The sequence below is a fragment of the Parasteatoda tepidariorum genome, chromosome 8, assembly GCF_982258835.1.
Source record: "Parasteatoda tepidariorum strain Cologne lab strain chromosome 8, Ptep-v5.0, whole genome shotgun sequence".
Taxonomy (NCBI): Eukaryota; Metazoa; Arthropoda; class Arachnida; order Araneae; family Theridiidae; genus Parasteatoda; species Parasteatoda tepidariorum.
In genome coordinates this window covers 25,573,227-25,600,501 of record NC_141762.1, presented here as the reverse complement: position 1 = coordinate 25,600,501, position 27,275 = coordinate 25,573,227, and the positions used below count along the sequence as shown (strand labels likewise).

At 29.0% G+C, this 27,275-nt stretch overlaps 3 protein-coding genes across 3 annotated transcripts in view; all 3 read left to right on the top strand.

The window, feature by feature from the left end:
- The window catches only part of LOC107447843 (progranulin), a 32,427-nt gene extending 29,978 nt beyond the window's left edge, over positions 1-2,449 (top strand). Inside the window, exons 4-5 of the mRNA XM_087149499.1 lie at positions 478-546; positions 2,102-2,449. Coding sequence (XP_087005625.1) covers positions 478-546; positions 2,102-2,373 — 341 coding nt within the window. The 3' untranslated portion in view covers positions 2,374-2,449. The remainder of the gene's footprint in view (positions 1-477; positions 547-2,101) is intronic.
- A 6,833-nt stretch (positions 2,450-9,282) lies between these two features.
- On the top strand, positions 9,283-15,668 carry LOC147805951 (granulin-3-like). Its single transcript, XM_087150030.1, has 3 exons — positions 9,283-9,330; positions 13,163-13,231; positions 15,319-15,668. The coding sequence occupies exons 2-3, from the start codon at positions 13,171-13,173 to the stop codon at positions 15,588-15,590; spliced, it is 333 nt and encodes a 110-aa protein (XP_087006156.1). The 5' UTR covers positions 9,283-9,330; positions 13,163-13,170; the 3' UTR covers positions 15,591-15,668.
- A 3,077-nt stretch (positions 15,669-18,745) lies between these two features.
- Positions 18,746-23,498, top strand: LOC147805950 (progranulin-like). Its single transcript, XM_087150028.1, has 3 exons — positions 18,746-18,780; positions 21,402-21,493; positions 22,962-23,498. Exons 2-3 carry the CDS (start codon positions 21,409-21,411, stop codon positions 23,411-23,413), a joined length of 537 nt encoding a protein of 178 aa, XP_087006154.1. The 5' UTR covers positions 18,746-18,780; positions 21,402-21,408; the 3' UTR covers positions 23,414-23,498.
- Positions 23,499-27,275: the final 3,777 nt, after the last annotated feature.

The following is a 27,275-nucleotide window of genomic DNA, read 5'->3' as shown; positions in this document are numbered from 1 at the left end:
CATAACTGTTCTGTTTCCCACTGTTATTTTTTAAGAATACGACAATCAGAGGATGATTGTTTTGGTTTTTTTCAGTTATGTTTAGAATACAACAATTAGAGGATGATCGTTTTGTTTCCCACAGTAATTTTTCAGAATACAACAAATAGAGGAATATCGTTGTGGCTCTCATAGTTTTGTTTAAAATACAACAGTTAGAGAAAAATTATTTTGAAAAATGCTTGAAATTGTTTTGTTAATTGTAAGTTTTTAGAATACAACAATTAGAGGATAATCTTTTTAAACGTATCCTGTAGTTATAATTTTTCTGAAATATTAAATAATTATCATTGTACTTTTGTTTTTTGTTTTCCTTTTTATTATACTATTGATATAGCTTCAGTATAATTGAAAATAATTAATCATGTACAGTAACAAAAAAGGAAAATAAAAATGAATCGTTAACGTTTCTTAAAAAATAAAAAATGTTTTTTTCAGGTCTGAAAATGTACTATTTATTAGTGCTATCGTTTTGTGCTCTCTTCTGTTCTGGATCCTGCACTAAAGGTAAGTTAAGTTGTTTTTTTTAAATTTTTAATTTTTTAATGTTGAATTAGATTTAAAACTGCATCTATCTATGATATCACATAGAAGTTGTTTCAGATGAATAGAGAAATTTTCTAATATTTTTTTATAACTTTTAATATTCTTACTTGGACCTGTGAAAAACAGAACTTATTTTGAAAAATATTTAAATGAATTAAAAAATTTGAAACAAAAAATATTATGTTAGTATTATTTCAGTTACTTTTAGTAAATGACTGTTGGTTTTAAAAACTATACAGGTCCAAATCTACAGACTAAATATTTCAAAGAGCATTTTATTTTTTATCAAGAACTAATAAAAAATTTGAAATTAGAAACTAATTAAAAGTCTGTTTGCTTAATATAAAATTTAAGCAAAAGTTAGTATATTATAGTATAATATTTTCTGTTAGGTAAAGATCGTTGAACTATTTTGTCTCTGAACATTTTGTCAATCAGTGAGCACATGAATCATATTATTTAACTTTAAAAGATTTCCCATTTTCTATTTTTTTAAAATCAAAACTTTATATCAACGAACTCACAATTTAGGAAATCTGAAAAGTTGAAATCATACTTTTTGGAATTATAGAAGGCGTCTCAAAATTACTCGATTTCTCCACTCTCCTCACTTCTCCCTCTCTGTTACCAGGGTCTTAGCTAAACTTGTTTTTTCCTTTACACTTCAATAATAAATTGAAATATACTGGAGAGAGGAAAAACCAAGATTTGACGAAACCATGGAAAGAGCAAAGAGCGGGGATATTATGTAACCTTTAAAGCGCCAATTCAATTTACAAAGAGTATAGACGGTAAAGAGATCTAGTTGCAAACATTCCGTATCGTGATTAAAAATTTTGTTTAAAGAGAGAGAATCGAGGCATTTGCGCCAAATGTGCTGTTCTATACACAACTAACACAGTCCTATTTCAAGATTAAATAAAATTTCATTATTAAATAATAATTTTTAACGGGTAACCAGATAGGTTACTGGTAGATGGATAGGTCACAGACAAATCCCAACAGGTGTGAGTTCGAATAAAAAGTAAAAAATTAACAGTTGCTTCGGAATAGAGCGAGAAATCCACTATTGGCGATTTATCGAAAATGAATTTTCATTGAGAGTGAAACAAACAGCGCCAACCTTATGAAAACAAATTTTACTATTCAAAGAATTTTGAGAAAAATTAAAACTTTATAAGACTTTTCAAAAATAAAGAAAACATACAATGGGATGTAATTTTATGTTGATGTTAACACATTACCATTTTAAGGTATTTCAATAGACGTTAAAAGAAAGGAAGATTCAAGATTGATAAGAAGGAGATTGTCATCAACCTATTGTGTGACAATCTTGAATAATAATGTTTCTTTTTACATCTATTGAGAAAGGAATTAAAAATAAAAGCTAATTAAATTAAAGATAAATTTAAGCGTTCTTTGAAATTAAATGCTTTGAAATGCATAACACCAAAGTGGCATGACAAGAGCCTTGATTAAAATGTAAATTTTACTATAATCCATTTTATTTTTACAGTGATCCCTGAAGTTGCTTCGGAGGATAATGATGTCCAGAATAGCGTCGTGTATTGTCCAGGAGGATATTACTACTGTCAAGTCGGATCGACATGCTGTCCTCTTCCAAACGGAGCATACTCATGCTGCCCATACTCCTCAGCAATGTGTTGCGCAGATATGGTTCATTGTTGCCCATACGGCACTCGATGTGATGCTACCTCCCGATACTGTCTCCATGGTTACAGCCTGATGCTATCACAATCTAAGACACCTGCATTTCCTATGAAATAAACATCTCAGTCTTGTTTGACTTGTTTGATAATCTTATGTAAATATGTAATATAGAAATAAAGGATTCGTTTTATAATGTTTTTGTTTATGAAAACTAAAATTACATTTTAGAAGTGGTAAATTCAACCAGCAGTTTATAAAAAAAAATTGTTTAGTGGAGTCAAAAGTATTTAGCTCAAAACTTATAAAAGATAAAATAATTGACGGAAGATGTATAATTGTAATCACAAATTTATTGGCAGCATTTACTAAAGGTCAAAAAATCAAAAAAGTTCGACGTTCGAAAAAAGAAAGAGCGAGAGAGAGAAAGAGAGAGAAAGAAAGAGGATTAGAGAGAGAATTATGACCATGGTAGTGCTTCATTTGGCTTAAAAAAGTGTTTAATAAGCGTAGAAATGTTGATTATAATTTTCGTTTCTTGTATTAAATCTATGGAGAATTTTTTGCATAAACATCTCAAAAAGTTGTAATCTATTTTTTCTTGTTGTTGATAATGAAATTTTGCTATGCGATTAAATTTTGTTTTCATTATTATTTCTTTTCACTATTTTATATCAGTAATAAATGTTGATATCACATTAAAATTGCTGCAAAAAATAATGTTTGGCATAATTAAATCTTCACAATAAATTTTATTGTTTCTTCATTGAATGCAAAAAAAAAAACCTCATCAAAATCGTTTAACAACTTTCTAGGCGAACATTCTAGCAATTGAGTCAGACATTCACATTTTCTAATTAGCGCCGGAATGAATTCAGTCTTTTTTGAATTTATTTAACGTTACTGCTTTTGCTCTTAAATATTTAATGCTTCTATAAAATATTCTTGAATATAACTTTAATGTTTATACCTTGTTTAAAAATGAAAAGAAAAGTTTAGAAAAGAGGACTGATTAGAAATGCGAAAGGGCACAGTAACCTATAAAATAATTTTAAAAAAAATTAATGAGGAAAAAAAATTCTTAGAGAAATTGGGGTAACAGAGGAAACAATGGATGAAAAAGTCAGATCAGGGTAGAATGCAGGGTACAGACAGAACTGAGGTAACGTGCTTGCGTGTTGAGGTAACTTTTAACAAAATGGTATTTCCTTACATGTATAGGAATGTCCATATCATTCCTGCAGGAATGTCCATATCACGTAAATTTATTGTTTAGGATAATCTAATGTTTTTAAATGCAGCGAAAGAAACGAAAGAAGAACGAATGAATTCAAACCTTTTGAGAAGGGCTGCAGAAGCATCCCTAACTTCCATTTGGAAATTAAACTGGTTTGAACTTTTCTCATTCCTTCCCAATTGTGATTTGTCAAAATTCGTTTACGTTTTTGTTTCTTCCTCACTTACATATTAATTTGATATCCTTTATGTGAGAGATTTTTTAATCTACTTTTTTGACAAGGATTCTAAATTCACTGAAGTGACAAAAGTCACGGGACACCTCTTAATATTGCATCGGACCTTCTCTATCTCTAAGAAGCACATCAACTCGATGTGGCATGGACTCAACAAGTCATCATTACAAACCGAAATCGGGAATATTAATCAGAGAAATTTTTGTCTCATTCAAACCTGTAGAATTGAATAGGCAGCTAATCCTCTTCTTTACAGAGCGTGGCCTCTTTAAAGCGTATCTAAAAAGCTTCTGCCTGGCTACTGACAACACTTGTGCCTGTGGAGCAGTAGGAACAGTGTGGCACTATGCTATAGAACAGGAGTGGCCAAGCTCCTTAATAGTCGAGTCATTTTTCAAAATTTGAAATTTTTCCCAAGCCGAAATTAAATACGAATTTAAAAGGTATATAAAAAGGTATAAAAATTTTTTTTACAGAAATTATATTTATTGAAAACATATAAATAAAAGTACAAAATATGTGTATTGAATTTAAATATTAAAAATTAAACATATTTATTTTACTTCTCATGACAATTCTTTAAAATTTGGTGAATAATTGGTGACAGCATTTCTCAGTAATTCTTTGAGATGTTGGTTAGTTAAGACTGATCGGTGTTTGGATTTCAAGAATTTTAAAGTGGAATAAAATGATTCACATAAGTACGTAGTTCCGAATATTGAAACAATTCGACAAGCAGCCTTTTTTAATTTAATTTAATTCTGGTACAAATTTCCATAAATTCGGAACTTGCGGAATGATAATAACTTTTTTAAATATAATAGCACAAAAATGAAAAGGGAACTCGGGTAGATTTATCGAGAGCCACAAATAATCCTTCAAAGAGCCGCATGTGGATCGCGAGCCGCAGGCTGGCCACCCTGCTGTAGAATGTCCGCTTATAACATCCTACCACTTTACACAACCAAAGCTAGAATTCCTCATAGCCTGGAAGAGATCTATCTATAAGAATCCTAAGTTGAAACAGAAGGCAAATAAAAGTTAATAATAGCAATAAAATTATCTCTTTTTAATTGTAATACATTCAGGTGTATTCATAATCATCATTGATTAGAAACAAAAAGTCTGTTTTATCATATTTATAGAAGATTTTATTATGTTTTTTTCAGTTGTCAATAAAAATTCTGACAATTTGTTTAATTGAGCACAATTATATTTTAAAGTTTCACAAATATAATTTTGTAGCAAAAATATGCACACACAACAAATGTAGCTCAGGTTTAAAGAAGAACTTTAACATAACCGAGTGATTACCCAATATTTTTATATTCAAAGCTGAAGGAAATTGATTTTTAAAAAATAATCATGCTTTGCTAACATCAAAACAATAAAATCAGGGCGATATAATAAATTCATTAAAGATCACAGTGTAAATAATTACGATTCGTTATGATAATTACAAATAAAATAGCTACAATTAAATAATATATTTTGGTTAGTTTATTTACTGTTCAATAAAAAAACCGAAGCTCTTAATACAATTAAGTTTTACAAATATTACATAATAACAGATAATAAGAAAAAATGTGCGCATAATTACACACAAAACTATTGACTAAATAGTGAGAAAAATACATTCGTTAATGCGAAATAAATTAGGGGAAGTTGACGTTTCATTTTAAGAATGTCTAGGAATAATTAATTTGCTAACAGTGAAAAAAAGGCAAAGAATAAAGAAATAGATCAGAATACATTCTGGCCTATTTAATAAAATCAAATTATGAAAAATCCTCTTCGCATCATAACTGAATAAATTAGAGATAAAGCAAAAAAAAATTAAGCAGATTTGAATTATAAATTTTTAGCCGTTCAGTGCACATAAAAAAAAAATAAATAAATAAATGAACTACCTTAAAACATTTGTTCTAAAGATCAAATCTTCACGTTCTAGGACTTATTCTTAATGGTTCAAAGGGGTGACTTCAAATATGCTAACTAATAAGTGCAGGGGCGATATTTTAAGTTAATAAATCGGACACTAAAACGTACTTTATCTGAATAAACATATGCTATTTTTTCGATAGATTCTGATTTCTGAAATTCAAAATATAGGGAGTTACTGCAATCTGAGAAATAACCAAAGAGCTTTTCAATCGGATAGAAAAAGTTTTGCGCACAATTATAAAGGTCGTTTATAATTTCGTAAATTGTCTAAAAATAACTTTTTAGTAAATATTTATAATTTTATTTAATGGTAGTTCGAAAAAAATTTGAATTGCAAAGCATACTTTCTTATATCTTTTTAAAAAAAGGTAGTTAAACAAAAAATATAAAATTAGTAATTGATAGAGTAGTTACTGAGAAGTTACTGATAGATACCAGGGCCCGTCCGCCCGTCCTCGACGGTCAAAAATTCTCCTCGGACAACGAATTTCTCGAATCCGACGTCCGCGCGGACGGCCATTTTCCCGTTAATGTTCGTGATACATTTTCAATTTTTGTTATCTTACAAGAGTCTTGTAAGTTACAAGGCAGCAAAATGACCCACAATACAGCAACATACTGCGCATATATTGATGTTTTCTCTGTCTGGGAGTACAGCAGTGGTTGAAAGGGGCTTTGCAGCAATAAACTTACAAAAAAACACAATACGTACTTGTCTTAAACAAGAAGCTTTAAAAGCATTTATGAACATCTACCTAAATGGAAAACCTCTTTCAGATTTCTGTTCAGAAACCTCTGTAAATCATTGGCTTGATTGTGGAACTGGCAAAAGTCATATTCGGTTCATTTAAAAAACGCAGTACACTCGGATGACTTGACATTCCAGATAACTTGACCCTTGTCATTTAAATTATTTCATAAAAGAAATACTAGGTTACTATCAGTAACCTAGTATTTCTTTTATTACTGTATAATGTAATCCTAGTAACGACTAATTCAGTGTACAATTTATATAAATGTTTGTTATAAATAGGAGAAAATTATATTTTTATTTATTTAAAAGCGACGGGTTAGTTTCAACGGAGGACGGTTGCATTGTTGGACAAGCCGTCCTCGGGGACGGGTAAAATTTCTGAGTTTTTTCGAGCCCTGATGGATACGGAGCTCCGTATTCATACTATATGAATTTAGACCAACTTGCATAAAAGTTTTTTTTTAAGTAGGTACTTTTTAAAAACTAAATGAATTTAATTAGTTTTAAAAGTTGTTTTTAAGGAAAAGGATAAATATAAATCATTGGAATATTTGGGGAAAAGAGGGCTTTTTGTATTTTTATGAAAATACATTATAAAATCCACATGCTTCGTAATTAAACAAACTCTAATTTTTCTATACATGCGATGCCTATTGTTTTTTTTACATTCTTAAAATAAAGATAATTATTTAATGAAAAAAATTACTTTTATTGTCACTTTAATGATACAACTTTTTGTTGAGAAACTAAACTGCTCCAATGGTTGGTTATAAACTACATATTATAGCCTTAATATTATTTTGTTGCCATTTTACTTTGATTATAAGAAACAAATATAATACATAAATAAAGGACACTTTATGAATCCTTTTAAAAACAGTATAACAACTTTTTAAAGTAATATGATCTGTTGTACTATAAGTATAATGTAAGTGATATATGTTGTAAAAGACTTATGAAATTTAAAAAAATAGTAATTATTTAATATAATTTTTTTTAAAAAAGGAAAGAAAATGACAATCTGAAATAAAAGAAAAGATATAGGAGTAAGAGTAAAAAATTTTGTCCCCGAGATACTATGGAAGCGTGTTCCATTCCTCGAAGAAAGTTTTATAAGTATTAAATAAATGTAATTTAAAAATACAAAGAGAACATGTCTTTATAAATTTAAAAGAAATCATTTTTTCCCTCCAAATTGTAAGTGTGAGGATTATTGAAACTTATACTTAAAGCGTTAAAATAGAATAAAAACTGTGAGTCAATAATACTTCTGTGGCTTAGAGTACAAAAAAGCAATGTCAACAACAGATGATATGTTCCTTAATCCAACCATTCAAAGAAAAAAAAATCGAACTTTTACAAGTAGCTTAACTAAAAATCTATCTATTAATAAATGGAGAGAAAAACATTTCTCGGTAGTTGGCGCCATTTGCTGAACGTAATGAATGTTACTCTATATACCCAAATTTATTTACTCATTGCAATTATTTTTCAAAAAATTTAAAAAATTATGTTCCCAATAGCATTTGAAATTTTAATACTCGTTGTCTTTTTATTACACATTAATTTTAGTAATAATGCATTATTGAGTATTTAATTATACAATATTCACTTTTTTTGTTTACAAAAAATCAATGTGCATATTAAATGCTATGTCATAAAACAGTAATAATAAAAACAACAAAGTATTATAAATTCTGATTTATAACCTTATAAGGAGGGAGAAAAAATGTCCCTCTCGTTCTACATATACAGAGATGCCAACTGGCTTCGCTTAATGAGAAATTTGCATAGTGAGCGATGATTAAAAAATGTTGGGAACCTATTATGTAAATGATCATTGATAACACTGGGGTACAAATTTTTTGTTATGTTACTATAAATATTTGATCTTGTTTCACTCGGGTGTGGGGATTTTAAATCTGAAATTAATTTTTCTCCTAATCCTAAATTATTTTTTTTAAAAAATGACATTTTTAGTCTATTTTTTGTCGAAATGAGAAGTTCTAGTTTTAAAAGTGTTATGAATAAAAGGAAGGGGGTCGCGAAAACCTTGCGAGTTACTTCTAGGGGAGTTAGGTCACATCTGCAGGATAGGAACTCATACCCGGAAATGTCGCCGTACACGGCTACGAGCGCTTTTCTATTATGAACTGCTCAAAAGCACACAAGGAAACAGTTCATAATAGGGAAGCGCCCCTAGTAGTGTATGACGACATTTCTGAGCATGGGTTCCTATGCAGTTTTAATCCTGATTTTCTGCTCTAACTCCCCCAGAAGTTTGCCGCATGATGTATGTGATCTCCTGTTGTGTAGCGTTTTTAAACTTGTACATTTCGACAAAAAATAAACTAAAAATTACATTAAAATGACTGTTCCTTGGAGAGAGAAAACTATTGCAGACTTGTTTTGAAATCAGCGACGTGAAAATATCCAAGATCCGTTAAAAAATCCCTCGCAACAGAAAACAAAAATACATTTGTGCCCCAGTGTAATCAATGTTTTGAGGATGAAACTTTTTTTTTATCGATATTAAAATTTGGTAATCTTGTACGTTGCGTTTTCTTCCAGGAAGAAATGAAAACAATTAAAAAATATAATGCAATAAAAATCATACGTAACTTGTAAACAGAGTAATATCAACACTTCATTGTTTGCTTGAGAGTATGATTCATTTTGATTATCTTTTCTTCTACAAATATCTTAAGAATTGCTCCGTATAGTCGAAATGATATCAGCTATTTATGTGCAGTATACCTCAAATGATAACAAAATATTATTGACTGCTGTATTTGCAATTTTCAAATTGTTCACTATAAATACAGCTCGAAGAATTAAAAAAAAATTAATTTGCTTTATTTTAATAGTTTTTTGAAGCTACAATAGCGAAGGGGATCTAATATAACGGTATGTCATTGTTAAAAAATTCATAAATGTAATAATACATAAATGTGATAATATAAATGTAATAATGAAATAATTATGCCAAAAATGCAATTTAGCATCAAGAATTATTTATGTATATTTATAATTTTCTTTCTTATATATATTGACTGCGATACAATATTCTATGCTAATATTACATTCTTGATTTTGATTAGTGTTTAAAATCTGAAGCTCAAAACAAAAATAGGTGCACTTTTATAATTTTTAAGGGCTTCAAATTTTAGTAAAAAAATAATCTAAAAAAGGTTTTGAATTTTATTTTAATTTTTTATTTTACTTATTTGAAGTTAATCTTCAAATAAAAAGAATAGGACTGGATAGCATAAAATCCTAGTATGCGTAACAAACTTGGCGCAATTTTGAAAAGTGTCGTCGACGCCGAAATGACGCGTTGACACTTGTTTCCATAGAGTTGCCTATCCCGAAGTGGCAAAAACGTAAAGATCGTAACCTGAAACTGGAAAAGGGAAAGTCAATAATATGTTTGAGGATACAGCAATTGTAATTATAAATCAAAATGTCAACTTGTAGAGAAAATTATAAACATTCTTTCTCAATGGCACGACAGCCTTAGATGGGTTCTAGCCTTCTCTAGCTGTCTTTTTCAGGCGTTTCTCCGTTTGATGACTGAATTTTAAATTTGACTTTGAATTCTAAATTTTAAAATAATTAGTTTGTAGAAATCATAATAATTTAAAAAAGGCATTGAGAAAAATTGAAGTTATTATTATTGCTCTAGAAATGAATTAATATGAAAGCAGCGGTAATTAGTGTAGTGTATACTATATCTCAATTAAAAACAAACATTTTGAATCTTTTATTTATTTATTTTACTTTCAAATTTCATGATTTGATGGTGCGTTAATTGACACTTTTAGAACAAGTTTAAGATAAGGTGTCCCATTCCAGAGGTATTTTTTAAATTATTAACTCTTTTATAGCCTTATATGAAATTGTTTGAAATTTTTTGTAACATTTTAAACATGTAAATAAATTTTTAACGTTGGTTGAACCATAATATTTGCTGCAACGTTAAAACGGGGCCAAAGAAATATGGTTCAATTTGTCAACCTTATTTAGATTATAGCAAATTTGCAGCTTGAACAATTTTTATTTATTTATTTATTTTTGTGAGTGTATTAGGTAAAATATTTTGTGAATAACCTGATTACAAATACTTATATATAAATATATATTCTTGGTTAATTTTAGTTTCTTGGTTATCTAATATTACTTTGACTAACACAGGGGGGGGGGACAATAGAAACACTTCAATACTATTACATTTTTCCTATTTCTCAAAAAATACTTAAAATACCATTTTTTTAACTTCAGAAGTGTTTAGATCATGCGATTTCTCATATTTATCAATGAAGTTCAAAGCTTTTTAGAGGTTTGAGGGACCAACAATAAATTGCAAACGGAAAATTGTGTTTTGAACACCATATGCCGATAAATATAGCAATAAATTTGCGACCCGTTATAATTACTTTAGTTATTATATGCAATAATTGCACAAAATTTTGTTAGCCTAACTAAAATATTATAAAAAAATGGACATCTTAATAAAAAAAACAAATTTTTTGTGTCACGTTTTTTTTGCTATATCTTAAAAAATATTCATTAAAACTAAACAAAACTTTCAGAGCAATTTAAAAAAAATTACAAAATGTTTGCTTAAATATTTGAAAAAACGTCACTGAAAACTGAGCAATGTATAAGTAATTAAAGTAGTTTTTTTATACTGCGCATGAGTGGAAATTGGTGATTTTTTTTTCTTCATAAATCTGCAGTGAATCACATTTCACAACGAATGAAAAAGATCCGATGTGAATATCTTAAAAATTTAAAAAGTTTCAAGCATTTTTCTTAGCAGTTTTTGTACTTCTTAAAAGAAATTCAAAATGATAAGGGATTTTCTACAAATATTCAAATATTACTTAATATCATGAGACAAAATTAAATAACAAATGATAATGCCTAACAATAAACGTTCATATACCGAAATATGATTATATATATATACATATATAATCATATATATATATAATATGAACGTTTATTATATATATATATATATATATATATATATATATATATATATATATATATATATATATATATATATATATATATATATATATATATATATATATATATATATATATATATATATATATATATATATAAAATTTGTGGAAAACCCCTAATATTTTTTAGTTTTCTTTTAAAATAAAAAGGAAACTACTTAGAAAATTGCTTGAAACTTTTTAAATATTTAAGATATTCAAATCGGACTTTTTTTATTAGTTGCCAAATACGCATGAGCAGTATAATATAATTACTTCAATTACTCATTTCTTACGCGGTTTTAAGTAAATTTTTCTCAAATTTTTAAGTAATAATTGTGTAAGTAATTTTAAATTTCTCCAAAGTTGAACTTATTTTGAATATTTTTAAAATTAATTGAACTTTATTGAATATTTTTAAAGTTATAGCAAAAAAACGCAAGTCAAAAAATTTAGTTCTTTATAAAAATGTTCATATCGCCACAAATATTTAAGTTAGGTTTACGAAATATTGTGAAACTATTACATATAATAATCAAAATAATTGTTATAAATTTCGAATTTACTGCTGCATTTTTTGGTATAGGGTGTTCAAAAATACTATTCGCCATTTGTTATTTATTGTCGGTCCCTCAAAACTCTAAAAGCCTTAAACTCCACAGATAAGTATGAGAAATTGCATATTCTAAACACTTCTAAATTTATGAAATGATTCTCTGCTTATTTTTTGAGAAAGATCAAAATATGTGTTTGTATTGAAGTATTTCCGTTATTGTGTATAACTCCTGTATGTTTGCTATAATAATGTTATCTTATTATTTTAGATTTCAAAGATCATTTTAATGCTTTATCTTTTACATTGTGTTCTTTAATGAAAGGAAATAGATAAAAAAAAATATTCTTTAATGCAAAGGGTTAGATATAATTGGTAAATAAAATCTTATCCGTATCGAAATTTCACTGAATTGTACGAAAGATTAGAAATTTTTTTTTCATTTTTAATGTATTTAACTTTTTTTTAATTTTCATTAATACCATGATGTATTCTATGAATTTCTTTCCGAATTTTTAACAATTAAAAGAAGATGTTCATTTGTATAAAATCAACTATAAAGTATTATAAAAACTTCATGTTTACTTTTTTTTTACAAAAATGCTAGCTTTCCAGCGTTACGCAGCTTCAAAATTGTTCTTGAAAATTTTTTAAATAAGAAAACTATTTTTTCAAAATTGAAATTTGGGAAATAAGACATCAAATATCATTTTTATATTATCTCTTTGAATCCCGACCAGGTGGCCGAGTGGTTAGCGTGCCCGTCTGCGGAACTGATGGTTGCGGGTTTGAATTCCGCTCAGGGCATGGAGGTTTCTTTCTCTCTGTGTTCTATGTCCTCTCTCCTTTGTGTGATTGTGACCCTCCCTATAAACGGGTTTGTGGCTGTGTGACGTGGGCGACGCTGCTCCACCACCGTGGCTTCGCCACAGGAGCCCACTGGGTAACGAGAAGAGAGTAGCAGTTCTGGCACTAAAAGGCCAATGGGACAATACATCCCAAGTGCCCGCCATTTAAAAAAAAAAAAGATTATCTCTTTAAATAATGATATATTTCGACATAAACTACCCAATATTAAATTAAAGTACTTTTTTACGCTTATTTGTAAGGTCTTAGATGAATTGACTCAATAAAAAGTAATCATAAAACTTAAATATATTTATCTTTTCAGGTTTGAAAATGTACTACTTTTTAGTGTTATCTTTTTGCGCCATCCTCTATTCTGGATCCTGTACAGAACGTAAGTTCGGATTTATTAATTTTTAACAAAGTTTCTATATGTAGTTCTATAAAATGACAGCCAATCATTTTGGCATTTACATATATGGGTGATTCTCACGAAACATGATAACTCGGACCAAAAAATTTCTTCAAATTTAAAGTCTTCAAAATAATCTAATTTTTTTTTTGTATATTTCTTCAGCTACACTTATTAATATTTTATAGACAGCAGTGTAGTTTATTGACATTTGCTCGAGAGAAAAAATAAAATAGAAATTCACCAAATCTTGAATGCCAGGAAAATGAGATATTAGCTCAGAAGTTTAAAAAACAGTCATTTTAAGTTAATAGTAAGTAACTCAACTTAAGCCTTTGTGTTAGATGGACCATAAATTGCTTAAATTAATTCTTTTTATCCACTGTAGAAAGAAACAAGAAATTTTTTGTTGCTGATATGTACAGAATAAAATTGTGTATAATAATCAATCATTAAATAAATAAATAACTTTGATTACATCTAAGCATATTACAATCATACATACACTTGATATTAGGTTAATATTTGCTTTCCTTCTTTACAGTATTAGCAGTTAAAAAGAATTTCTGATAACACTTCAATGTCCTGGCATTCATAAGCCAGGAAAATGACAGCCATGATAATGACAAATTCGCCATTTTATAGCATATAACTTTACCTTAATATAATATTTTGGCCGAAGACGTTTATATTTTGCAGAAAACAGCAGCATTTCTTAAAATAACTCAGATAAATCTATGCAGTGTTTGTTATTAATGATTTCAAGAAGCCAGCAAAATGACAGCATAAAAACCTACTCACCTTGAAAAATTTTTGGAAATAAATTTTGAGCCAGAAAATTGGTTCTTTATTCATGCAACAAGACATGTTCAGATAGGAGGGTATCTAATCAATCTATTAACATAAGATATTGATTTCTGGCGCAATCTATTTTAGTTATAAATCACTAAATAAAAGTAGCCAGGAAAATACCAAATTTTCATGGGACAAATGAATTATTGACAGAAAAAATTATTTTAAACGAAGTTTTAGTAAACAATACCCTCTGCGTATATTCTAGAAATGCTTACATAGGATAAGATAAAAGAAATTAGATTTTGAAAAATGTATGGGAAGTTTTGAAGCTAGTTATTATTGGAAATATTGTTTGGGACATGCCAGGAAAATGACATTTTGATATTCAATTAAATTTTTTAAGTATACAAAACAGTCAATGCTAGTGCAAAGTCATTTTAAAATGCTAACAGCAATGCTATTTATTAATTTTTTTTTAAAAAAAGTTCTTTTAGTATTATAGTATTAGATCTAGGAACAAGGGACAGTGAATTGTCATTGTTCGTGAGAATCACCCATTTACATAGATAAAAAATAAATACAAAAAGGATAACAAGAAAAAAGAGAAAAAAGAATAAAATTAAGAATATTAATTTTCATTACATTTTATTTCCTGCTTTTTACGCTTTATTTATTGCTTATTTTCTGTTTTGTTACAAAATTTTTTTTAATGCTCCTCACAGTATTGTATTAATATATTTTGCTCTATTGATAATTGATACAATATTAGAAAGCACTCCTTTTTGCGGACATAATTGTGTGAGCTAATGAAGAGATTATATCTTTTTTCCTCGGATTTTAATTATTTTTTAAATATTATTTTATTTTAATAATTTTCTTCTTCTCTTTTCCATATTCTGTAATTTTTATACATGTTTTCTCCATATTTTGAATATATATAATTGACCAACTATTTTGCAAAGCAATATATTGAAGAATTATGTCGAAATTAGTTTAGTGTTTTACTTTGATATTAACATAAATAATTCTTAATAAATTGATAAATCTCTCAGTTTTTAATCCTATCTTTGAGTGATGAAATAAATGAATTTTATACCTTGTACTTCAGCCCAATAATTGCTACAAGGCAACGATAGTAAAATTAGGCAAAATATCTAAATAAAAAATTTGGTTAAAAAATATATACAATTAATAATAAAAAGAAAGAAAGAATTTTTTATAATTCCTTTATTTTAACCGGATTTCACTTTACCGAATTCCTTTCATTTTCACAGTGACCCCTGAAGTTGCTTCGGAGGATAATGATGTCCAGAATAGCGTCGTATACTGTCCAGGTGGATATTATTATTGTCAAGCCGGATCGACATGCTGTCCACTACCAAACGGAGCATACTCATGCTGCCCATACCCCTCAGCAATGTGTTGCGCAGATATGGTTCATTGTTGCCCATACGGCACTCGATGTGATGCTACCTCTCAATACTGTCTCCATGGTTACAGCCTGATGCTATCACAATCTAAGACACCTGCATTTCCTATGAAATAAACATCTCAGTCTCGTTTAACTTGTTTTATACTCATATGTAAATATGTAATATAGAAATAAAGGACTTATTTTATACTATTTTTGTTTAAGTAATACAATCGATTAAGCAGTAAAAGTGGGATAAGAAAATTGAAAGAAGAAGCAATGAAATTTTTATTTATTTATTTATTTATTGTGTAACTACCACTATAAAAATACAATTCCAATTCACTAGTATATAAGGCATGTTAACTCGATACTATTTTGGGGTACCTTTTCATAAATGAAGATTTACATTGGTGTCCCTCGGACGTGATGTGAGCACGCCAACATTGACAGTAACGCCCACATCGATCTAATTACGCCTACTTCGATGTATAGTCCACATGGAACAGTTGACTTGCTACTTGTGACTTCGACATTATCCGCCTCCTCGTGCTGTTGCTACTCAGTCTCGATCACACACAACGTATACAATCGACTGCTAATATCAAAATGGGAGCGACCATGAACTTAATACAGATCTCACGAACAGCAATAAAAAGTATGGTGATCTTAATACAGCTCTCCCGGATTCTCCCAAAACTGCAGTGAATCAATTAAGGGTATCCGTACATCGAATTCTATCTCAACTATAATTCTGGTGTTGGAGTACTGTAGTGCATCTGCCACAACAAAAATATAATTCCACTTTACTAGTATATAAGACACGTCAACTCGATTTTACGGTGGGGTACCTTTTCATAGTTGAAGGTTGACATTGTCGATATCTATTCTCCTCACATTTACTTTTACAAACTGATTCTTGTTGATCAATCGAATCCTTGACATCGAAGCCCAGTTGATTACGCCGAAGCCCTGTAGATCTGACATCTTAGCCCTGTAGATTAAAACCCAAGAATTCGCAGATCTAATGGAATTAAGAAGAAACTGATTACGCGGGAATCTAAGGTTGAATCTAAAATTTCAAAGGAGTGGTAAACCCCTCCCTGCCATCCCTGGCATGGGAGCAAAGAGTCGGGTTCTTCGCTTGCTCTCAACTTTAACAGAGCCTCACGAACAGCATTTTCAAGATGGGCAAGTGAACTCACCATGAGTCTCTCGTTCTTTGAGTGCAAGAGGATCTTTGCAGTCTGCTCAAGCTCAGCAGGCCTCTGCAAAACGCATCCTGCTGCTTGGGTCTTGCCAGGGAAGACTTCTTCATTTATGGTTCTCGATTTTCTGAGGATTAATGGTATAATGGATCTTATCTGACTTCGTCAGACAGTTGGGGGATAAGACACAGCAACAACAGAAACTGATTTAAATTAAATTAAACTCATAGTTATATAAGAGTGTATACCACGATGCCTTACTTTAGAATATATTAAATAGATTGTCAAAAGTAGCATAAAAATATGTAATGTAAGTAGCAAGTAGTAATAAAAGTAGCAATATAGGGAAAACATACACTAGAAAATCACACAAAATATGCACATTAAGTAAAAGATTTAAATGATTAAAAACTAAATATTAATGAAAACACAAAGAATCATAGGAAGAGGTTAAAAGCATCAAACCTGGTTGATTGCCGAAATAATTTGACAAGACATTCCTTTCCTTATTATTTTTTTACAATGGAATCTGATTGATTACAAGAAAATTCTAGAAACTGAAAATTGGAGGGCAGTTGCCGAAACGTAGAGAGGTCTGGAAAAGATTTTTGGCGATGGCCAGGGCCCCACCCAAAGCTGCCGTGCCACTGAAGAAGAAGATCTAATTGATTTTTTATGTTTTCGATCCCAATCTACTCAATAGAGATAAGTCAAATTCTTAAAATGGTTTGTTTTACTTTGCCTAAATAATAGTTCGTAACCCTTAATATGTAGATTCCTTTGCTTCAATTTTTACAGAGATTTCAAAAATATATATCTGAGAGGGGATTACTTGAAAATGTTAATAATAATTTGCTTTTATTTTAGATTACCATTTCTTTAATTGCAGATCAGAGAATGTTTTTATTTTTTATTATTCTATTTTATTTTGTAACCGACGTTGAACCGTTTTTGGGTTTGAGGTTATAAATGTTCAGCTCTGTAGCTTTGTAATTTCGAACCAAACACAGAAGACATGGTAATTCGTGGATCATAGGACAAACTAGCTTTCAGGGAGGACTTTTTTTAGGGAACTAGCTCTCATTTGCATTACACTGAGAGGAAAACCACAACGACATTTAAGTTACGGTGATACCGGATCCGTCTACCACTTAGGGTATTTTATGTCTGCACTGTTGTCGTTTCCAGTCAGGAGCAAAATTCAAATTGATTAGACACGGCATTCGAACTTGTGTCTTCTAATTGGGACCCGAACGCTTTATTCCCGGAACCACGAGAAAATGAATTAAAGGAGTGCAATTGCTCCAACAAATAAATTTTTGAAATGCTTTGTTTGTTTGGTTATTATTTATTTATTATTTTTTTTGAAAATTTTAAACCTTATTTTGTAGACTTCAAAGTGAACATGTATGATAACAAAATAGACAAATTAGCACGATATTTCTTATTGAAGGGAAAGCAAAGACACAAAATGGTTAATGATTAAATGGCTTAATGGTAAAAAAAAAAAGGACAAAAGAAGCTCGAAATAAATGAAGAAGCTATGAGGAGTGCAGTTAAGCTCTACCAAATTACAAAATACTATTAAAACATGCAGCAAGCATATAGAAAGGAACATTATACTTGCATCAGTATTATATCATGAAAAAAAAAAAACCCTAAATTATCAAAATATTATCACAGATATCGGAAAAAAGCCAGAATTTTTAAATTTACTTGGGACTTACGGCCCTATTCCGATGTTGATTAGAGACTGCTTGATAATCGAAAATCGTGTTTTCAGATTATGCAATAAAAACAATTAAGACTCGAAAACTCCTTTAGCATTTGATTACAATTTTTATTATCTTTCTATTATCTTCAGTATAAATGTTTGTCACCAAATCGCAAGTGAAACTGGCGAGCAAGCAAATGATTAGGAGAAATACTTATGATTTTTATAATCATGTGACTTATTAAAAGACAATAATATCTGCTTTGAAAGTGAAACAGATAGCAAAAGAAAGCTATTTTAAGTGAACAAACAATATATTTTGAGGTATATAAACACTGGGTGAGAGCAAAAAAAATTATTACTCGCTAAGGATTATTATTTTATTGTTCGTTCTCTAGTAAAAGTAAGCATGCTTATGAAATATTTACTTCCTAATATAAGGATAATTTGAAATAATATATTTTGAATGAATAATATTTTTATTAGCTTTTTTATTTTCATGTTCAATCGATCATTTATTGTTATAGTTGGCAAAATACGTTAAAATTTTATTTTATTGATTTACTTTTAATGAATTCAAAGTTAATTTTTAATGCTTAAATTAAGTATTTTATAAATTTTGAACATTTACTATGGTGATAATTTAGCAATTTATTCCGCAATACTTGTCTCATACTCATTATTGAACAAAACCAATTAGCATCCATTGTGATATCCGTCAATATTTCATCCGTCATTATTTTATCGTATTGATTTTAATTTAATGAAATCAAAATTTATTTTTAATACTTAAACTAAGCATTTTTAAAATTTTAAATATATTTAAGATTATAATTTATTTATCTGTTCCGCAATCCCTGATTAATACTCATTATTGTGCAGATTCAATTAGTATCTATTTTAATATCCATTGATATTTAATCCGTTAATATTTGATCTTATTGATTTAATTTTAATGAAATCATTTCATTTTATTTCTTAATTCACGTATTTTTTAAATTTTAAGTATTATATTTATGAGGATAATTAAACTATTTGTTCCTAATACTTAATAAAGTGAAGATTTAATTAATATCCATCTTAATATTCATTGCCTGTGAAACATTACAATAATTTGAGTAGGATAGAAAGCACGCATAAAATAAAAAAATTTTTAGAACTTAATTTCATAAATTGATGAGAAATTATCTAACAATATTTTTTAATAATATTACTTTATTACTTAAATATTTTAATTGTAGCCAACAACTATTAAAAGTATTCTCTTTATGTGTTGTTTAATCCTTCTTTAATATATATTTGACAATTAAAATATTTCTAGGCTATTTTTATGAATACTGTATTGAAGTGAAATTTTTAATTTAACATTTGTTTAATATGTTAAGAAGTTTATTTTGTTTAATCCTAGGATTACATTACAATCCTACAATATATTTATAGGCATCATTTAGAAATGAAATTTTTTGTATAGTAATTATTTGCAACGTTGTTAAATTTGTTACTAGTGATGAATTTAAATTTAAATAAATGTTTCTTAAAAAGTTAATTTATAAGTGGAATTCGTAATATATTTCACTGTTTATTTCAAATTTAGTACTGTATATAATTTGCTTAATAACCAAAATTCTAAATAAAGTATCTTAAAAAAAATATCTTTTATTTTTATTATTTTATAAAATTGTTTTTTAAGTATGCGATGATGTTAAATAATTAACTACGTTTATTAATAACCTACAAGAAGAAACTTCTATCCAAATTATTAAAAGAATTCAGATTTTTCTCCAATTAATTATTGAAATATTGATGTAAAGGTTGTGGTATGTTTATTATTTACATCATAATTTTTAAACTGATACGTATATTACTTGTATCATGAACTTTAAAGCTTTAATAAAAACTTAAGATATTCGACTAGTTTCGAATTTTTTTTAAAAATATTAATATAAAATTTTGTAAAGCTAGTTTAATCGTTTATTATGCACTAAACACTGTAGAAAAATTTCTATCGCATGAAGCAAAAAAAAAAAAAAAAAAAAAAAAAACAACAACATATTAACTATGTTTTGAACTATTATATTAGAAGCAAAGTGTACTCACTAGAGTTAGGAATCAATGTAGTTTACAATGTAGTTATCATCGTTTAAAAAAACTGCGACAACATTGTAAATAATTGAAATGCAAATAAAAGTAAAGTATTTTTAGAAAAATAATAGCACATGGATTTTAAATTTGTAATAAACTCAATTTCGAAAATTATGCCCAAAATAATGTTTTTTCACTTAAATAACCTTAAATAATGCATGGATAGGATTCATGCATTATTTACGATTATTTATTATCTCAAATAATCGTCAAGTGCTTAAAATGTATTACGAAAATTACACGAATAAAAAAGCACGTTTCTTTAAATTAAGAAATCTATGCATGATAAGTGTGCAGTTTTTTTCTTCTAAATGTAACATGCTATTTTCATGAAATTTATTTATTCACTATTTTGTAACACAAGAAGGTTGCTTACAATAGTATTTATTAAACATTTTAAATAATTGATGAATTTTATTGGTGAGGGAAAAAAAACGGACTACCTTGTTCCTGAATAATTTTCTGTTTTAGGACTCAATATTAAATGGTTCAAGGGGGTGACCTTAAATGTGTTAATTAATTAGCAGAGGAAGATATTTTAAGTTACAAAATCAGTCCAAAGTGTGGAACAATTCATGTTAATTTTATTATTTGCGTATTTCTCCATATCTTGAAAACGTTTTAAGCGAATTGAAGCATTTTTGTACATAATTGTAAAATTCGTTTATTCAAAGATAATTTCATACAAAAAGTCCCTTTTAGTAAATATTTATTATTTGTTATCATTTTATTTAATAATAATTAAAAAACTTTTGAACTGCAAGGTACACAATATGTTTACATACTTTTAGAGAATGTTATTTTATACGGTATTACATAGTAAGTGTTTTTCCAAGCCTTATTAAATAAACATTTCAACATAATTTTAAATTTTTTTTTTAGGTTTACAATGCGTCTTTTATTTGCATCTGTTTTCTGCGTATTCATCTACGCTGTGTATGCAGATGATTGTCCTCAAGGATTATGCCCAAGTTGTAAGTAGTAATTTAACGTACGATATTTAATTTGTTGGAGAGATTTTTCTTAACCTTGTGCTTTCTAGCCACAGTCAGTTGATCTTCACTAGAAAGTAAAAATAAGCGTAGTGTTACGGTTAATATTTTAGGAAAACGCTTAGCAAACTCTCTCAATTAAACTACATTAGCAAGTTGCTAATCCGAACTAGTTGAAATCTTTGCATGTTTGGATCAGCAAGGAAAAAAAAAGAAAGAAAAGAAAAGAAAGAAAAGAAAAGAAAAAAAAAACATAAATCCTGGTTTAGTTTGACGTACTTTCGATCTCGTTCTAATCTTGTTTTTAAAAACAGAAATAGTCTGTTATCATGCAGAAATCTTTAAGACTAATTTAATATCATGAGTTAAAAAGCATGCTTGGGTCTTCCTCTGATTCTTTTTCTGTCTGGGACTCATGTGAGAGCAACAGAGGATATTTTTCCTCTGGGAATTCGAATTACGTGACCCAACCATTTCCATCCTTATCCCAGAATTTTCACTTCTATAATCTTTATTCTAGTTTCTATTTAAAGCAAATCGTCTGTTGTTTTAAAAGGTCAAAAAACTTTAGCAATAAATTTAAAGCATTTGATCTGAAAGGTTATTTTTATATACCGAAATTGCTCTTTTTGTGGTCCACATTAACAAAAGCCCTTATATCTTCTAAACTTCAATAATTTCAACTTAATTTTGGTCTAATTCGATTCAACGCAAAAATATACATAAAAATAATGCTAGATTATAACATTTATGCTTAACACCTTTTCACCCTCAGTCAATTTAAGATGGTCGCTAGTGTTCATTGTAGGCGTGGGAGCAAACTTCAGGTTTCAAGATTGGCTCTAAATCACAGCATTTAAAATAGTCAGCTTTCTCTTAAAAATTTACGTATTGAGCAATATTTGTATAATTTCGAAATCCAAATTTTTATATCCCAAAGAAATCATCCTAATGTTTGGTGGTTGGGAATCACAGTCTACAATCTAATCTGTAATGTAGTTTGTCCAGGCACCATTATTATCTTCGTATCATCACTAGCTCCCCCACTTAATACGAGGCTTGACATCAGGCTCATGACGTTAAAAGAAGAGAACCTGATTTTACTCCACTGATTCTGCTAGCCTGCTCCAGGCAAACATTGTCAGATGAAGACAGCTCCAAGTCAGGCTTAGAATCAGGCGCCTGATGATAGGATCTATACGTCACAAGGTAATTTTCTCTCGATCTTTGCAAGATGGAATTCTTAACCACAGGAATGGTGCCTTTTTTTTAAGCCAGTGAAGCTGGAAGACCGCTTTCAGGAGTCTTTTTCTAGTCCTCCTGTTAATGGGGTGTAAGAACGAAACCCAACCGGCACCAATAGCCCAATAATGTAGCTCTAATTCAGTGATAACAACCAACCCAAATTACTTCTTACTTTAATATTCATTCACTCGAATTTCTTTTTCAGCCCAAACATGCTGTAAAGGCCCTTCTGAAGGTCTCTATGGATGCTGTCCAGAGCCAAACGCTGTCTGCTGCACAGATGGCTTACACTGCTGCCCACAAAACACTGTCTGCAATATTGCAGCGGGCACATGCGATAACCAGAGAATTGTTCCAGATCTATTTTTAAGAAAGATTCGACCAGTAACCGTTACTTCTGAAAGGATGAACAAAGCTTTTAAAGCCACAATCGTCAACTGCCCTGGTGGACAATACTTCTGCCCTGATGGAAATACTTGCTGTCTGCTCCAAGATGGCAGTTATGGCTGCTGCCCATACCCATCTGCAGTGTGCTGTCAAGATCATCTCCACTGCTGCCCTCAAAGTACACATTGCGACAGTACATCAACCATGTGCCTCAGTGGAGGAGACAGATTTTCCTCTCTCTTGAAACGACGAGCTTTCTCCATGAAATGATTTTTAGGAACTACAAATTGTTCTGTTGTTTGTTATAATTTATTCATTTTGATGTTTGAACTAATAAATACGTAAGAAAAAGGCATGAGCGTTCCTTTATGACTTAATTATGGTAAAGTAAACACAACTTTAAAATTGCAAACAATATATTTATTATGCTAAAGACACGTTTCAGAGCAATATGGAGTATCTTCATTAGTATATAGCTCGTTAAAATCAACATCATTAGGAAAATGACAAGAGTAATACTTTTTGAAGTAATTAGGATTACGTAAAAACAACGTAAAAAAATTCCAAACATTACCTATATTACAGGTGTATTTTAGTACAACATGGAGCACCTTTATCAGTACATAGCCTGTTTAAGCCAATATGAATGAAAAAAATTACAAGTAATCCTTTATGACAAGAATACAAGAGTAATCAATTCTGGATTGTGATTGAGTAAAAACAATGTCAAAACACAAATAGTATATCTATTTAGACCTAAACATATTTTAGTACAACAGTGTGTGCCTGCGGTAGCGAGTAAAATTATTCTTTCTTACACAGATAAATTGCTTTAGTATATCGTATGAAGTCGTAAAGGATTTTTTGTGATATTAAAATTAATTATGAGGTTTTTCAATTTAATTTAAAGGCGTCAAATAAAGGCAAAAGTATTGAACAATAATTTATTGCTTGCATTAAATTTTTAAATAATTCCAAATATATTGAAAAATCTACCTGTATTATCGATAAAGTTCTGAGCCTTTTTTTTTTGGTAAAAAGACAATGGTTTTTCCACCAAAACAAAACTTCTTCACGTGCAGGCTTTTTGATTATATGTTATTGGAATCCCTTGGGATTTTTTTTTCCGTTGAAGATGTAACTTTAAGGTAATTTTTTTTCACAATCAGCCTAAAGTATAATTAAGTGCTTTAAAAATTTAAATTTTTACACCATGTTACTTGTAACTACATTCGATATTTGTTTGAATTTTTTCTTTCTATTTTCGTATATATGGAACCATAGAAAATGTTATAATTGATATACAAGCAAATAAATACGCAGATTTCATGCAAAAACCATAATACAGATTTTTTAAATTTTTTTTTTATTTCTTTTTTTTTTTATGAAAAATATTGCCGAAATTTAGAGGTCTAAAGATTTGAAAATTAGAAAATTTTTATACATTTTTTGAATTTTTAAGAAATGTGAGCCATATTACTAAATTTTGAAAATCAATTGATTTTCCTTAAAGTACAACTGAAAATGTGTTTATTTTAATTTTATTTTAATAAAGTAATAACTGTTTTGAGGATAGCTTGACCCATTAATCATTGAGAAGTCAGTCTTTTAGTTCTGCAATTTTATTTATGAGAATTTTTACTCATATTTTTATATGCAGTGTTCTCCATAAATAACGTGCCCATATTATTTTTTTTGTCCCTATACCTTATCAAAGATGACGATTAAAAGGTTTACATATGCAAGTTAAAGCTTTAGCAAATGAAAACAAAAACTAGCAAAATCTGACAAATCACAGATGAGGGAGACAGTTGATTAAAACTTGAGCTTTATTTCACCACTCATAAAATTTTTCCGTAATTTATAAATTCAAACATGTCACGAGTCTTAAATAAATTTAATAAAATTAATATCACAACATTGATAAAGTGTAAGGTTTGCCATGTTTTGAGTAATATCCCTTATTTGGCATTATTTGTGTAAAATAGCGCCGTTTGTTATAGTTTGGGTAGCATTTCGGAGTTTTTCAAATTCATTTGTTATTTGTTTCTGTGACAGTTAAATTTAAAAAAACGCATTGTATTGAAAACACTACAAGTAAAATAAAATTGGATGGCGCGTTTTTTCAAACTTAAGCGTAAAAATCAGTCAGAAATAATAACCCACAAGTCTTGCGGTGAATTTTGAACCCCAGCCCAACGATCTACCATCCATATAACAGGCATTGAAAATGGGTCTTTAAACAAGTTAACCAGAGCCGTGCATTGCCATACTATTGGTTCGCTACTTTTGGATCAAAGAATGATGGGATTCGCGATCGCAACGAACTATAGGGGGCGTTGTTGTATAAGACGAATACCTGCGATTTCTATATGAACCGTCATTCTGTTACTCTGGAGACGTCTTTAATGAAGCGTGTAGCATTGTAACGTTCATTCTTTATTGCGGCTTATTAAATTTAAAAAAGAAAAATGTTTGATATTCTTTCTTATGCAAACGAAAACAAAATAGTATCTCTTTCTTTTTAGAGCAGGAACATCCAAAACACATCGGAAAAATATTTGTAAATACACAGAAAAAAAATATGTATCTTCTTATTAGAGTTAAAATCTAATGTCTGAGAAATAGTTTTACTAAATTTAATGATATAACATGAAAGGCCTATTTAAACTTTACATTCCATAGTTTAAAGAATCATATTACCTCAAACATTAAAATAAGCAAAAAGTATGCATAAGCCTCATAATTTTATAAAATTTAATTTTGTAAAAAAAGTTTTTTGACAACAATTTTTATCAAAAAATTTTAAGTTTCAATAAAAATCATTATTCGCGATCGCAACAAACTATAGGGGGCGTTGTTGTATGAAACTTATACCTGCGATTTCTATATGAACAGTCATTCATTCACTCTGGAGACGTCTTTAATGTAGCGTCTAACATTGTAACGTTCCTTCTTTATCGTGGCGTATTAAATTTAAAAAAGAAAAATGTTTGATATCCTTTCTTATGCAAACGAAAACAAAATGGTATCCTTTTATGGATAGTGACGTAGATATTCGCATAAGAGTAGAAGGAAGTGAAGGTCCTATCTTCCCGGTGGCAACAAATTTCCAAGAAATTACCCTCTTTCAGGTTTACCTTAGTGAAGTGGTTTATCTCACTATTGGCGTATCTTCAGGGAGCGCAAAAATTTTAAGTTTCTTGTCCTGTCTGTGATTGGACAGATTTATTACTGTCTCTAAGGCTTTAGAACGTCTTACGTCAAAGTATCTTGCACACATGATTGTCATTAATGATGTAATTCCTAACTTGGAAATAGATTCGTAGTTGCACAAAGATATTTTTTAGTCTTACTCAAGTCACTTAATTATGATATTGAACACAAAAAGATTATAATACTTCACCATTTATGTCTTTTCTAGTCACATTAAAACATGAATTTTATTAAACATGATTTTAACATTCATATCGCTTGATTGTTATCGTTTAAAAAAAAATTGAAAATAATGTTAAAATAAATTTAGACTACCATTTAAAAAAACATTGAAGATGTTCGTTAATTAAGCTCTTATGAAAGCAGTTGTTTTTTAAAAAAAAGGGATAATATTTATTTCCAGGAAATATTTGCTAGGCAATAATATTATTGTTTCATTATGCTATAAAATTTAACTGCGTCAACTTCTCTCAGTAGCCGTGTGCGTGTCAAGAGTAAAAATGTAAAAACACATTATAAATTAATTAAGATTTTTAAAAATAAGAAGTGAAGGAAATAAAAAAAAACATAATTTTTAAAAGACTTAGCTCTGTAAAATACTGAAGACAAGAAACTTGATTGCACATATATTTCCAAAGATTTAAAATCCTTTTTCATCTAATTGAACAAATAAATTTCATTTAAAATGTAATTCCATCAAATAAAATTTCATTCGGGGGAAAAATATACTGGAAGGACAAATGTTTGCTTTAATTTGTAAATTTTTAAGATACTTTTTATTTCCACAAGTACAGTACAGGTATTTTTTTCTCCTTCTTTTTCCAAGGAGAAAAAAATCATATTAGTTAAAATCGTTGGCTTTCCAGGAAGAAGCACTATTATATAAATGATTTAAAATGTTGTGTCCAACTTTGCC